At 35.8% G+C, this 14340-nt stretch overlaps 2 protein-coding genes across 2 annotated transcripts; both read right to left on the reverse strand.

The window, feature by feature from the left end:
• Positions 1 to 1712: 1712 nt before the first annotated feature.
• LOC109239935 (FAD-dependent urate hydroxylase-like) lies at positions 1713 to 5725 on the reverse strand. Its single transcript, XM_019406541.1, has 6 exons — positions 5361 to 5725; positions 4524 to 4670; positions 3929 to 3994; positions 3079 to 3244; positions 2691 to 2922; positions 1713 to 2559 (listed from the first exon to the last, which is right to left on the reverse strand). The coding sequence occupies exons 1-6, from the start codon at positions 5432 to 5434 to the stop codon at positions 2006 to 2008; spliced, it is 1239 nt and encodes a 412-aa protein (XP_019262086.1). The 5' UTR covers positions 5435 to 5725; the 3' UTR covers positions 1713 to 2005.
• Positions 5726 to 6261: 536 nt separating this feature from the next.
• LOC109239936 (ribonuclease P protein subunit p25-like protein) lies at positions 6262 to 12778 on the reverse strand. Its single transcript, XM_019406543.1, has 9 exons — positions 12668 to 12778; positions 12409 to 12531; positions 9706 to 9786; positions 9525 to 9613; positions 9341 to 9415; positions 8940 to 9001; positions 8789 to 8857; positions 7241 to 7426; positions 6262 to 6693 (listed from the first exon to the last, which is right to left on the reverse strand). The coding sequence occupies exons 2-9, from the start codon at positions 12529 to 12531 to the stop codon at positions 6614 to 6616; spliced, it is 765 nt and encodes a 254-aa protein (XP_019262088.1). The 5' UTR covers positions 12668 to 12778; the 3' UTR covers positions 6262 to 6613.
• Between the last annotated feature and the right edge of the window lie 1562 nt (positions 12779 to 14340).

Consider the following 14340-nt stretch of genomic DNA (forward strand, 5'->3'; position numbering starts at 1 on the left):
TGCACCCCTTGGGTTAAATCTCTTAGAGCATTCCCTCAATCAAAGATCAATCTGCAATGGCTACTCAAATCTCTCCTATAAGAAGACTGGCAAACTCAAGAAGACAATTACGCAACTACATCATCTGTTTCTAAGCCTTTCTAGTTCTTAGTACAAACACTGTATTCTTGAGTCTACAAGTGTCACAAAAGATAGGAAGAGTTAGAAAATAAAAAGAGAGTTGTGTCAACATTGAAAAGAATTATTGTTGCTGTATAACGTTGGTGGTGAACGAACTAAAACCATCACTGCTATAAACATTTATCAAAGATCTAAGAGAACCTTGTGACCCAAGGGAACTGGATGTACAGGGGCGATTCTAGAGCAAAAGTTACGGGTTCCCGTGAACCCAGTAATTTTTGCATAGACCTTATATTTGTACTAAAAAATTCATTAAAAGTATAAGAATATTTAGCTGGAACCCAGTTCGTTGGTCCAGTTTTCAGGTTGATTAACTTGAGATTGTTATAGGAACCCATAAGCTTAAAATTCTGGATCCGCCTTTGTGGATGTAGGTACCACACCGGTACTGAACCAGTATAAAAACTTATGTGTCTTCTTTATCCTTTTGCTTATTTAGTTTATCTCTACATAAATCAGGCACTGCACAAAGTCTAGTTGACTAAACTCATATTTAGTCAACTAAGATTTTAAATCGGTTACAGTTCACCCCTTCTTGTACTTTCATAATTATGTAAATAAAAATTGTGTTATTTGTCCCTTGCAACATTGATACGTCAATATTGTAGACAACATATGCATACAAAGATGGAAGAAGCAATGGCGGAAGTGGAAGAAAAGCAACGTACTTTGAAAATGGGGTTAGTTACATTTATAAAGGGAAGGGTATTTTTGGGACTATATAAATATATAAGGGATAATAAGGTAATTCAGTGGTCAAACAAAAATACGTAGCTTTTAAGCCAAAAAAATATGTTAAACTAATCCCACAATATAATATACAGTTTCTTGAGCTAAAAGAGTTTCACAAATTTGTTTTCTCTTTCTAGAATTATCTTTGGGTGGGCATATACTAAATTGTCTATTTGAACCTTAATCAAAAATAACATAAAGACTCACTAAATATTTTGGTTCATCTTTGCAAGTTCGGTTGCTATTAATCATTTCGAGCCCAACGCTTTTATTCTTTAATTTTTATTTTGTTATTCAAAAGCAGAGGCGGATTTAGGGGGGGCGGAAGGTGGTTCACCCGAACCCCCTTCATCGAAAAATTACATTATATGTATAAGACAAAATTTGTTATTTACCTCCATATATCATGTTTTGAATCCCCTTGACATAAGCCAAAAGCATAGCTTAGTGGCCATGGGAGTTCGAAACTGTTGTAAGGTCATTGGTTCAATTCCCACCGGTATCAAGGTTATTCAAACTTTGGAGATACACTTGCAATGCATGTGCAGATAAACTAGATATAAAAAAAATAAATAAATAAAAAAAAACTAACATGAAGAGCTATGATCTTGGGCAAATACACAACAAGAGAAATGGCACAGCGCGTCTATTCAATGGGCTAACTCTGTAGTTAAGTGTTGTGTTTGGTTTCCACTTTATTGCCTAATTGACCATGTATTCAAATGAAAGACAGGAGCAGCATATTTACCATTCAGTTCGAGTTAATTCAAGGCTATGCTATTCTTTTTTTTGGTGAAGACTAACCAATCAACTCTTAATTTAGGCATTAGTTCATCTTCATTTACATAATTTCAGTCAGAAGAATGGATTACAACATCAAAAGATCCACAATATCCTTCATACATATGTACTGGAGAGCCAAGCAATTATCATGTTTGTTTATTAACCAGGGAGTTTCAATAGAACCTACCACAAACTATCCTGTTGACTAAGTTGTACAAGAAGAGTAGTAGTATATCATAATGGAATTTCACCAATTTTGGGGCCTGTTTCTTTCTTCAGTTCAACAGTTTGAGATGTATGGACATACACTTCAAGAAACAGTGAGTTTTCCGCAATCGTAGTTAGCCATTCTGAGTGTAACTGCTATAGTGACTCCAGCCAAAAAACGTTCCCTTAAGAAACTGATTACTTTGCTACCACTCTCTTGTATAAAACCAGATAAATAAGCAGCACTGATGAATGTAAAACTTCTCCATCTCCTCCCTTTAGCATACTTCTCAAGTCCTTTTTTGATCTTATTAAATTCGTCCTCATCTTCTTGTTCAACTCCTCTATCCTTTATCGGTTTCACCAAAGCTTCTCCGAGGCATTTTGCAATAACAACACTGTCTTCTAACGCAGAACATCCACCTTGACCAAGGTCTGGAGTCATGGGATGAAGTGCATCACCTACCACGCAAACGTTATTCTTCAAAATATTCCCCGTCAAAACATTCCAAGGCAATCTCAATTTCAGCTGAGCGCAAGATATACAGTCTAGCGTTGTTCTCTCTACAATGGTGGAGAGTTCTTTAGACACATTACTGGCCTTGTTCAACACAAATTGCTTCAGTTTAAGTGGATCTTGTTCTGCATTTCCATCAACTGCAATCCAATTAAAAAGGAACAATTGAACATGTTTAGATTGATATTCTGTAATGAGAAACACAAGTTCTTAACATCACCAAATTAGAATAATCCGTTTCAAAATAACAGTATGTGTGAGCTTTGCTTACAATGGACAGCAGATGGTGTGAATGTACAAAACCAATACAAACTCTTCTCATCATTAGGAAGAAAGCCAAATCGAAGTCCACCTCCAAAAAATGCATGGAACTTAGGCTGATAACCATGTTTGTCGGGATATTCAACAAAGCCTCTAATTGCAGACCGCCCAGAATTGACAGGCTTCTGAAGCCCAAGCCAGTTTGCCACCACAGAATTGACTCCATCACACCCAATTAAGGCCTTAATTGAAGATTGTCATAGTTATTCATATCAGACTACAATAAGGAATTATATATTCGAAGCTTCAATAAGTAATAGGAATTCCAAGGTTGGGAGGTGGAGGAGGAAGAAAAAGCAACTTGGACCATAAGCGAAAGATTTCACAGAAAGATTTACCTTAGTTCTAATAGTGGAACCATCTGCAAGATGTACCACTTTCATCGGTCCAGATTCTTCAATGGAAACAACCTTAGAAGAATATCTAATAGCGCCTTGAGGCAGTTCATTCTCTAATTTCTCCAACAGATATTTCCTTCTCACACAACGACTTTCATAATCTATACTGAAACATGATATAACTCGCGTTAGATGACTTTCTACTGACTTCAAAAACAGAAATTTTGGCTGAGGAATCAGTCCATCCAGTAGTTGAAGGAAGGCACACTCAACTCAACAATTGATCTAAGAAACACGGTGTTAACCAAGAGAAACATTGTTCAAGATGAACTTTCTTTATCGTAATCATAAGAATTAGGACAATGAACCAAATCATTTCTCCTAAGAACAATCAGACAATTGATCTGCAGCATCCCCTGAATACGCGATGCATCCTATTCATACTTAAGACCTTTGTGACAGATGTGATTGTTCTGTCCAAAGATGCCGTGAGATCGTCAAGGCTTATATGATAGTATGTGGAGATTAAATACATTAGTTTTTCTTGTTATACTTGCACTAGTTCGGTGTTTGTGAGTGAACTTTTTATCATAGTTAGAGATTTGTTTGTCTATGTAGCTAGATCGTGATACTATTTTAGAGGATTCCTAATTTGCCTTAAAACCTAGATAAAGGTGATGCATAAAAGGATTAATATAACCGGCCCCAACTAATATGAGATTGATGGATAGTTGATTAATTGATTGAACAACTATACAAATAAATCTTTCAGTTAACAACAACAACAGACCCAATGGAATCCCACAAGTTGGGGTCTACGAAATCTTTCAGTTAAGCATAGAATATTTACCAGTTATTGTCCACAAACAATACCTCCTTGATAGGTGCTCCTGAATCCGCAGAGAAACTTTTAATCCTGCAGCAATGGTTGAAACTTGATAAAGAGTAAAACACAAGAAATCCCTTGCAATTTAGACAATCAAAGAATAGTGTATTTAGTTGTGTGAATACAGCTTACGAGGGCGGGCTTTTACTAATTGAGGAGAGTGCTTATGTGATTGTACCTGGATCTAAACAATTACTTTTCTCTTTATCAGCTGTTTGAAGACAATTTCTTTTGCTGTTGGGCTATCCGGAAATAATTTATTGCTGTATTAAATAAAGGTGTTTAGTTGATTTTCCTGCTAATTTTAACCATATGAAATCGCTATAAAGTAAGGATTTCAGTGATATTTTTCCAAAAGGTTTTGACTGAAATCGAAAAACAACACTTTCTCAATCTAGTTCTTCCAAGACTAACTCCAATTGGGAATAATTGTTTTTTCTCAGACCACCCTAAATTAATTTTTCCAAAAACCAATTTAGAAACCATCCTTATGCTATCGGATTATGTTGAATTTCAATCAGATATCTCATAAGATTGAATTATAAAGGGAAACGCTTACCCAGTAATGGATAAGGAACTTTGTCTAAGAGAGTCTCCAACGCCCAGAGCATCCAAAGCTCTCCAGGCGTTAGTCCACAATGACAGTGCAAATCCAGTAGCTCGCAACGAATCTGATGATTCCAAGACAATGCTCCGCAGCCCCACCCTATAAAACAACGCGTTTATGCAATTCATCAAACACCTTTGTATAGACACAAATGGCATATGTAGGAAAATGTTTTTGCGTACCAAAGAGTTCTGATTGAATCCCACACATTGGAGATGTATGGGTTCCTTGAACTCTTTATATGGCTATCCTCACCCTTTGAGCTAGCTTTTGGGTTGAATTAGGTCCAAGGTTCATTCTTATTATGGTATCACAGCCAGGCCCTCAATGTTGGGCCCCCAGGATAGATTGTTCACGCTCCAATTGGCAGGTCCTGGGCGTGTGCGGGTGATGGAATCCCACATCAGAGATGGATGGGTTCCTTGGACTCTTTATATGACTCGGGCAATCCTCACCCTTTGAGCTAGCTTTTGGGGTTGAGTTAGGCTCAAGGTCCATTCTTATCAGGTTTCTCCGCCACTATATATACACACTAACTAAAGAGCTCTCAACTCAACAAACATATGCAGTATTATACATGATACATTTTGCTACAGACGGATCAAGTTTTTGAAGGTAGTGAATACACCTATCAATATATACACATAATTTAAAATTTGTCCAAGCCCCTATTACATAAGTCGTAGCTTAAATGCTAGATCTGTGGTCGTCAAACAAGTACAGCTCCCAAAACTCAACATACTTATGCAGTAATATATATTGGTAAGTTTTGGTAGAGTATATTCTTACCTGTGAAGTGCCAAACAAGTAGCAAGACCAGCTATGCCAGCACCCACAATTACAATGTTTTCTTCTGTCTCCATTTTTTTAAACTGAAGCTCTTCTTCCACTCTATGTTTTTGATTCTTCCCAACTAGGAATTTGTCTCCTTCATTAAAGGAAAGGGAAAGCTGATCTTAAAATATTTAAGGCTATAAGCTTTAGGCAATCATGAAAATGGTCCCAAGAAGATGAATGACATAGGCACATACTTCAGCGATTGGACCTCCTAGTAAATCTTGATGTCAGCCGCCATTGACAAGTGTCTTGATGTAATAATATTATAATTTCGACACCATGAAATAATCTTCTGAGGTTCTTGGATCCTAAGTAACGAGCCATGTTCTCCTAGATTAAAATAGTTTTCTAAAATTAAAAGTCACTTCTTTTGGTTACAAAAGGAAAAAAAAATTGTTTTTTGAAAGCAAAACAATACTATCTCAAAAGATAGATGGGTTATTTTTGTCGTTTTAAATAACCTAAACAACCTTTTGAAAATTTGTATCATTTTGACTCTTCTTTATAGGTTACTTTTTCTCTCATTATCATGTTCAAACTTTTTCTATAGCTCCCTTTTATCATATCCTACTTATTAAAATTTACAAATACATTGTACTTCTTGTTACTGTGTTTATATTAGTTTTGCAGAAAAAAAAATATTGATATCATGCAGGTTGCTTAGGAATAATTTTATAATGTTATATGATGTAACTGAAATTAACAACGCGAAACGCTGGTAGATAATTTTGCAAAGTAAAAGGTTGTCTGAGATAATATTTGTTTAGAAATATATCACTCCAAACACAACTATATTCTAATCACTTTTTGCATTGATGGGACATTCTCAATTGCCATGTAAGAAATGAGAAGATAATAAAAGCTGATGGCTGTATAGAAGCAGATACAGTAAACAGGGTATTATTGGCAGTACTTGGGAATGAAGTCAACACTGAATACCTGGACAAACACATAAAAGAATGTGCTGCTCGCTATTGAAATTACACTTGATCAAAGCACCTAGCCTACTTGAAAGAAAAAGAAGGATCTGAAGGAAAACAAAAATGCTCACCACAAGGTGGGTGGTAATAAGTTCTAATACTAGTCTACACTGATTACATTATCAAAATAACCTAAAGTTAATACGAACAAATGAAAGAAAAACGTTGAAAACGGAGCAGGCACTCATAGAACATAATCTCTGTGTTGCTTCCAAGTTTGACCATCTACGCAGCAACATGGATTGGTGGCCCATTAGGTCTGAATCCACGTCCCCTGCCTCGAGGTCCCCTGCCGCGTCCACGGCCTACAGCAAAATAAACCCTTAGGAAGAGGAAGTATGCGATCAATAAATTACAGCAATAACTACTAGTTCACCTTCCACTTGTTAGAGTAGCATTTTCTTATGTCTACTCACAATTTCTTACACTACTCAAGTAATACTGAATTTCAAAACTCATCATGCACGAGGGACAGTTACGCTAGTGGTAAAGCTCCTCTACCTCTCCAACCACTAAGATTCATCGTCCGAGTAACCAAGAAGAGAAAGTGGGAAATCACTGTTAACCCTGTGCGGAGGGGGTGGGTGGGTTTAAAATATAATTATCATCTCTTCTGTCCATTCTATACCATTCTATGCTCTGAGCAACACTCTCTATAACTGGAAGCTTATTGCACTTGACACAACTCCATTAGAGGGCAAAACCAAACAAGCCAGGGAAATTTGTACACATGAACACAAAGGTTGTAAAATTTTAAAAAGGAAAAAGTGAACCAGCATTAGAAATGTCTTAGAGGAGTTATTTGAATTACTCAGACGAACATAACACTATGCAAAGGCATCGACACCTTACCTCGGCCCTGAACAGGTGCTTCTTGGATGTAGCCACCAGCATCTTGCTGAGTGTCCAGAGCACCAGCGTACCCTCCCCTTCCACGCCCACGGAAGTTCCGACCCCTGCCTCGACCCCTGCCCCTGCCATAGCCCCGATTCCGATCATACCCTCCATCATCATACTCAGCAGGCATAAGGCCATTCCCTGAAAAAGATGCAGCCAGAATGTCATGAATAACCATCCTCAGTTCACATTTATGTATAACATATTTGAACATAGAGAGGGGACAGAGTACTCCACATCAATCATCACCCACTTTGAATCAGTTATTAGGATAGCACAAAAAAATACATCACATTTTGAATCAATATAAACATATCTACAACAACAGCAACAACAAGAAGCCCAGTATAATCCCACAAATGGGGTTTGGGGAGGGTAGTGTGCACGCAGACCTTTCCCTTACCTTAGAAGGTAAAGAGGCTGTTTCCAACATACCCCCGGCTCAAGGATTTGTAGACATTTTTGAACTATGAAAAAAGCTATTACAATAGACACAGCATGGTTTCCCCTACAAGCCATTTATGAACTAACATTATTTCTTTGCATAATTGCTCCAACCTTACGACTTGAGAATTTGGCAGCATTTATTTAGTACATACCACATCATTTCATAAAAATACTCGAGATCAACTTCAAGAAAATTGAAAGCTAGTTAAGACACTTGAACAAAATTAAAATACTTCTATCACTCCCCCCCCCCCCCCCAAAAAAAAGGGCCTCTCTAACATAATTCTTAGTTAACTTGGTTCCTCATTTTTTTTTTTTTTGATGGGTGGCTTGGTTCCTCATTCTTTTTCCTTTGTCCTTTCTTTGATAAGTAAACTTATCAATAAGCAAAAAAAAATAAGGAATTGAGGAATTCTGTCAAAATCATAATATACATTTGACATCTTACACCAGCACTAACGTAAAGATACAATCTGCATTTGATCTTCTACAAGCATCCCTTTCTTCCTTCAAAAATCCTTTGGTTTTTCTGCTTCCAGATCGATCACCCACCAAACCAAATAGCTTACCTACTTGGTGCCACTTTTTAAAAGTTACCATATCAAAAAAAGAATCAAGTAAACTAATTTAATTTCACCGTAAGAATTGCACTAATGGCATGCAGCTAGTGACTTGGTTCCTCATTCTCCCCCCTGAAACCTTTGCATAATTGATTTATTCCCTTATAGATGAATCCTTTTATCACAAGCCATATATGCCTAATTCCTCAATATATAGTTTTACGTAAAAGAAGCATGTCTATTAATACTTAAGTTAATTTCAGCCTCAACTGATATCAGTTGCACGCAAAGAGAGCATATACACATTACTGATTAAGAAACATGCATACACTCAATTCCATATATCCCAAAAGAAAGACTTGCAAAACCAGTGAACAACCAATGCCCCAATAGAATCAAACATGTGGTGTTCGCAGAGAAGTTGCCCTGACATGTGAGTGTAAATTTACATATCAGCAGAGTTTTTACAACAATAAAGCTGAACGAACATTTGTACCTGAATAACCTCTAGACCTTCCCCTTCCTCTACCACCACGACCTCTTCCTCGACCATTGGGTGACCCATCTAAAGATCATATATTACCAAATAAATTCCATTTTGTTTCACGTGTAACCAAATTCTTATTCATTTGTACAATACAACAAACCTCCTTCATAGTCAATCTCTGTGGACACCTTCACCTGGTCAGCTGGAATTGGAGGTTGGTACCTGCCAGCACAGAGCATAGTATGACACACAAATTTTGTAAGCTAATTAGCAATTGGTCTAAATGTAAAAAGTTTCACAACACCTTTTTATGCTTATAACAATGAGCAGATTTCCAAATAAAGAAAGAGATATTTATGGCTCAGGAAATACTCAAGAACTGGGCAATTCAGAACAGAAAATTTGACATAGCAGGTAAAACTGAAGATAACTAGAAAGTAGGCAGATAATTTCTATATGAACGTGCTTAAGTTCTTCAGAAATACTGCTTCTTTGCCAGGAAAATGGAACAGGAGTCGAAGATGCAAAGTCCGGGAATAATTGAAAAATTAAGAAGCTCACCCAATGTTATTCTTATCCAGCTCCTTTTTAGAAAGAGTAATTGTAATCATTGAGACATGCCTGGTTGTTTCAAGACTGCAGCACAAAAAAAATGTACGGATATAATTGTTAAATGAGGGAATGGTTAAGGCAGTAGAGAATAAGACAAAAGCTCCAATGCATAGTTTCAGTAAGATCCTCTTACGGCAGGAGGCCTTCCTCAAGGGGTTCCCATGTATCAGTAATGTCTGTGGATGTAATTGAAGTAATTTGGTGAAGACCAACAATTCTCCTCTGCATTGGAACCATGCGATCGAATCCAGAAGTCAATTAGAGATCTAATATGCAACCATCAAACTACAAAGGAAAAAGTAAGTATTGTCTACCTTAATCAATTCCACAATTGTCACAGTCTTGTTGATTGCCCTGCCCATGGCCTTGAACACAATCTCATCTGATGTGTTTTCCTGCAGATTTAGCATCGCAAGTAAGAACATCAAGTATCATAAAAGAGCAGTACGCATGAATCACATTATCAATAGAGATATTAAAAAATCTCATGCAAATTATGCAGCAATATGCAAGGTGCAGAAAGCTAATTAGCTTTTAACCTTTTTAAGGTTGATGCTAATTCCCATGCCCCTTTTCCAAAAGCAAAAGGGGAAAGAAAAGGAATCAGCAATAAGGCAATATCTTCCCTGGTAATCCATCTAGAAATGAAAGGTCAAAGTAGGGATATTCATGGCTCAAATGAGTCAGTTTTTTTCTTTGAAAAAAATCAAACATGCATTAAGTCGGTTTGCTAACTGCATCAACCAAATGAAACAAAATATTGACAAGTTCTAATGGTTTCGTTTATTCTGTTTTTGTTTTTCATTATTGCCTTTTTTATCACTGCTAAGTACTTTTTGGACTTTGGTTAACTTGTCTGCGAAGAATGTGCGCTCTTGCATCTATTTTGTAAAGATTCTAGGCAGTATTGGAGATCGAGCAAGATTTAAAACTGAATAAACTTGTTAAAAGAAGAAGAAGAAACACAAAATGCTAGCATTAGTGAAAAGCAAATTATTGTCGAGAACATATTAGACATTCTGAATTTAGTTTACCTTAAGAGTATGAGGCATCTTAATGAAGTTTCCTTTAAAAGGTAAAACTCTGGTAGAGACCTAAAATTTAATAGGCTATATTCATGAGGAGGGGGATAGATTCTTCTAATGCTAACATCGAAGTCCAAACTCCAAACCGTATCAAAGTAAAGAACATGTCAGTTTTTTAAGTCAGTTAGAGTCGGTTTTCTGTTGCAGTCCAGTTTTTAGCTTCCCATACCCATAGGCCAAAGTACCAAGTATGGGACAATAACCTCACCCACCAAAATCTAACATAAAGTTCTTAGTGTGGAAATAAAACCTCACTAACCAAAATCTAGCAGTCCCTTGGTAATGTAGTTTTCACCAAACTAACACTGCTCCAGATTTAAAAGTGCTTCTTTCTCTTCATTTTCCTTCTTTCTGGGGATGGCTGGTAGTGTTAATTTTTTCCTTTTTGAAATTGATGGGCGGAAGCATTGTTTCTTTTTTTTTTTTTTGATGGGTAAGCATTGTTTCGAGAAACTGACATACTGGACCTTAGGATAACTAGATAACTCAGAAGTAACTCAGAAGCTAGAGACATCAACAAATGGACAACCAAAGCTATACAAACTAACCTATCAACCATGTAAATTGATTGCTGCTAACCTAACACCAAAAGAAGCTGGAAAGCTAGAACAGAAGGATATAACATAGAGTAAACATATGATTTTTTTAGAGAAAAAACCTGCAGCAGGCTCATTTCAAGACCATAAACTGAAACCCACATTACAGAAACAAGGAAAGCTAGGAGCACTAATCAAAGTACGCAATAAAGAGTAAAAAAGTAAGAAATTTATCAACGAAAATGGAAGCATGCTCATTTTAAGAGCAAATAATAAAAGCCGCATTCCTATTATAACTAAGAAATCTCGGAGGGACAGTGCGAACTAGGTGGATGATTCCCCCCCCCCCCCCCAAAACGCTTATCCACTTAAATACCAGTCTTTGTCTATGGCAGCGTTCGAACTCGTGACATGTGCCTAATCCACACATCACATGTTGCAGTTTTACCGCTAGACCAACGCCCTGGGGGCTTAAAAGCTGTATTATAAAAACTAAAAAAAAGAGATAATTAACAGAACACAAACAGAAGCATGGAAAGCTAGGAACACTAGTTGAAGATACCATAAAGAGCAAAAAGACAAGATTTTTATCAGAAAAACGCCTCAAGCAAGCTCATATCAAGGTTATGCAAGACCATAAATGACACCCACATTTTGATATTTATAAGAACAACATAAATCGAGAGTGCAAACATAGAAGCATGAAAACATTAGAACACTAGCAGAATTATACAATAGATAGCAAATAATAAGATTTTTATCCGAGATGCAGGCTCATTTCAAGACCGTAACTGAAACCAACATTATGAAAATTTATAATAGATAACAAAAGATTATAAAACCCATTTCATTCCAACACTTAATAACTTATCTTCTAGAATGAAACCAGCATTATAAAGAAAAACATTAAGAGAAACAGGATCATTTCAAGACCACAAAATGGAACCCACTTACGAAAATTTATAAGACAGATTATGAAACCCATTTCACTCCAATACTTAATAGTTTGACTTTTAATACGAAACCCAGATTATAAAAGTAAATAAAAAACAACATTAAGAGGTCAAATATAGAAGCATGATAAGCAAAATAACTAGCATAACAATTTGATTAAGACTTAAGAAAGATAACATTTTTATCAAAAGAAACACCTGAAGCAGGCTCATTTCTAGACCACACTATGAAAACCGCAATACGAAAGTCCATAAAATAGATTATACGGAGATAATGAAAACCCATTTCATTCCAATACTTAATAATTTGACTTTTAATATGAAACCACATTATGAAAAAACAAAAACAAAAGAACCCAACACAGCAGCATGGTAAGCAACATCACAAGCATAATGTTAATACGATAAATATTTTTTTCTTAAAAAAGAAGAGATTTTTAAACCTGAAGCAAGGTCATAGCGTAGGTAATATAGCTTCTCATGCGGCCTTGGCTGGTGATACGAATCTCATTTGCATCAATGGGTGTTTCTACTCTTGGCTTTTCCACCTTCTGGTACCGATCCATCTATTATTAACAACAACAAATCAAGTCAAACAATCCAAAGAAGAAATTACTACTATTTCAGAAGAAAGAAGACAAATTTGGATTTGTTAAGAGTGTAAAATGGAAGCTAGGGTTTGAGAGATGGGATCTGGAATACCTTTTGTTGCTGAGAATAAGGATAAGATAGTAGGAGTTGTTCTTTGGCGAAGGAAGAGCAGTCTTGTTCGGCTTTGTTACGCCCCCTGACCGTTTACAGCGAGCGAACTTGGGGGGATTATTTATACTCCCGGTTTCTTAGCTGCCCTAACTGCATTCAACCGGTCTAATCGGTTTTACTTGGGTTTTTCTTCTTTTCCTTTTTCCTTTTCCTTTTTTTTTTACTTATGTAGAGAAATATTAACTTTTAAAATTTGTAACCTTAACAGCTTGTTTAGATGGTTGTTACCTATTGTATTGTATCGTATTATTACTTTAAATACAATATTTGTTTTAATTATTACTTAAATTTTATTGTATCGTATCGTTAAATCTGTTGTTACGTAACGATGAAATGTGCCACTTTATGTAACGACCGATTTGGTGTGGTCGCGTCGTTACCTTGTCCTTTTCTCTCAATCTCACCCTTCATTAATATTAAATAATTTTATTTTATCATTTGCCCTATCTTTTTATATATTGTATCATAATTTTTTTTATATAATATTGAAAGGTTATTCATCATATTACTGGTGCGTGATACCATAAAACGACGGCAAAACAAAACAATCAACCAAAATACCGTATTCATCAAAACAACATAGTATAGTACAATACAATACCATACGATACATTATAAAACGATATGTAACAACCATCCAAACAAGTTGTTAAGAAACATACTTTAATATTTGTGTGGATTTAATAACTCATTTAGAGTAAATTGAGATATTTAAAGTATATATTTTTTTAATATTGTTTTTTGGTTCGTGAAAGACTATTTGATTTTTATTTTTAAAGAACAGATGCATTTGTGTTCTGTTTTTAGAGAACTTCTCCAAATATATTTATTCAAAGGGGAATAGTTAAAACTTTACATCATGTGTTCTCAAATCTCAAGGTCCATTTTCTTCTCATTTCCCCCTCTTTGTGTTGTTCAAAAGGTGTTACAAGTAGGGAAAAAATATGGGGTTCACGTTTAAGTTTGGAAATAGTGAAAACAAAACCAAGTATAGATATTTATTAACCAAAACAATATTCTAATGGGTGAAGAAAATGTCTACTGCATTCAAGAAATATATAAAAGGACTATTCGAGTGTTGTTTAACTACCGTTCGTTAGACGTGCAATCACATGATTTTATAATAGGAAATTTTCGTTTCTATACCATATAAGAAACTATATTATCAAATATGTTCATAGTTTGCATATTACCCTTCATGCTAATAGTATTTCTACAAAATATAGACAATTCAATAAATAAGGAATCATTGTAGCTGTAGGCTTCCTTATTTAGGCGCGTTAAAATTAGGGGATTAAATATTCCTCCAGATCTTCCACAACGCAAATCACGCACATTAATCTTCTTCGTCAGTTTCGTTTCAAACTTAGCGTCTCTGCTTTTTCGATACACTGTGTTTCAAACTTTTTTCTGATTTCACAAATCAAAAACGACTAAATCTTCTACAATTCTTCTACATCAAATGCAATTATGTCCAAATTTCAGTAATACAAAGCAAAGGAAAAGAGAGCAGCAATTCCACCATTGACAGCCATTAAAAAGCTTTGAAGCTTTGAATTCAAAGCTTCAAAGCTTTTTAATGGCTGTCAATGGTGGAATTGCTGCTCTCTTTT

Source organism: Nicotiana attenuata, unplaced genomic scaffold (assembly GCF_001879085.1).
Source record: "Nicotiana attenuata strain UT unplaced genomic scaffold, NIATTr2, whole genome shotgun sequence".
NCBI lineage: Eukaryota > Viridiplantae > Streptophyta > Magnoliopsida > Solanales > Solanaceae > Nicotiana > Nicotiana attenuata.

What these genes read in the sequence shown, in the direction of transcription:
- LOC109239935 (XM_019406541.1), bottom strand. Translation starts at nt 5,434, where the DNA reads ATGGAGACAGAAGAAAACATTGTAATTGTGGGTGCTGGCATAGCTGGT. An exon ending in TTGTTTGTGGACAATAACTG is followed by an intron (nt 3,245 to 3,928) that starts GTAAATATTCTA and finishes ATCATGTTTCAG; the next exon opens with TATAGATTATGAAAGTCGTT. An exon ending in GTTCCACTATTAGAACTAAG is followed by an intron (nt 2,923 to 3,078) that starts GTAAATCTTTCT and finishes TCTTCAATTAAG; the next exon opens with GCCTTAATTGGGTGTGATGG.
- LOC109239936 (XM_019406543.1), bottom strand. Translation starts at nt 12,531, where the DNA reads ATGGATCGGTACCAGAAGGTGGAAAAGCCAAGAGTAGAAACACCCATT. An exon ending in CAATTGTGGAATTGATTAAG is followed by an intron (nt 9,614 to 9,705) that starts GTAGACAATACT and finishes GTTCCAATGCAG; the next exon opens with AGGAGAATTGTTGGTCTTCA. An exon ending in AAGGTCTAGAGGTTATTCAG is followed by an intron (nt 7,427 to 8,788) that starts GTACAAATGTTC and finishes CATCTTTTTCAG; the next exon opens with GGAATGGCCTTATGCCTGCT.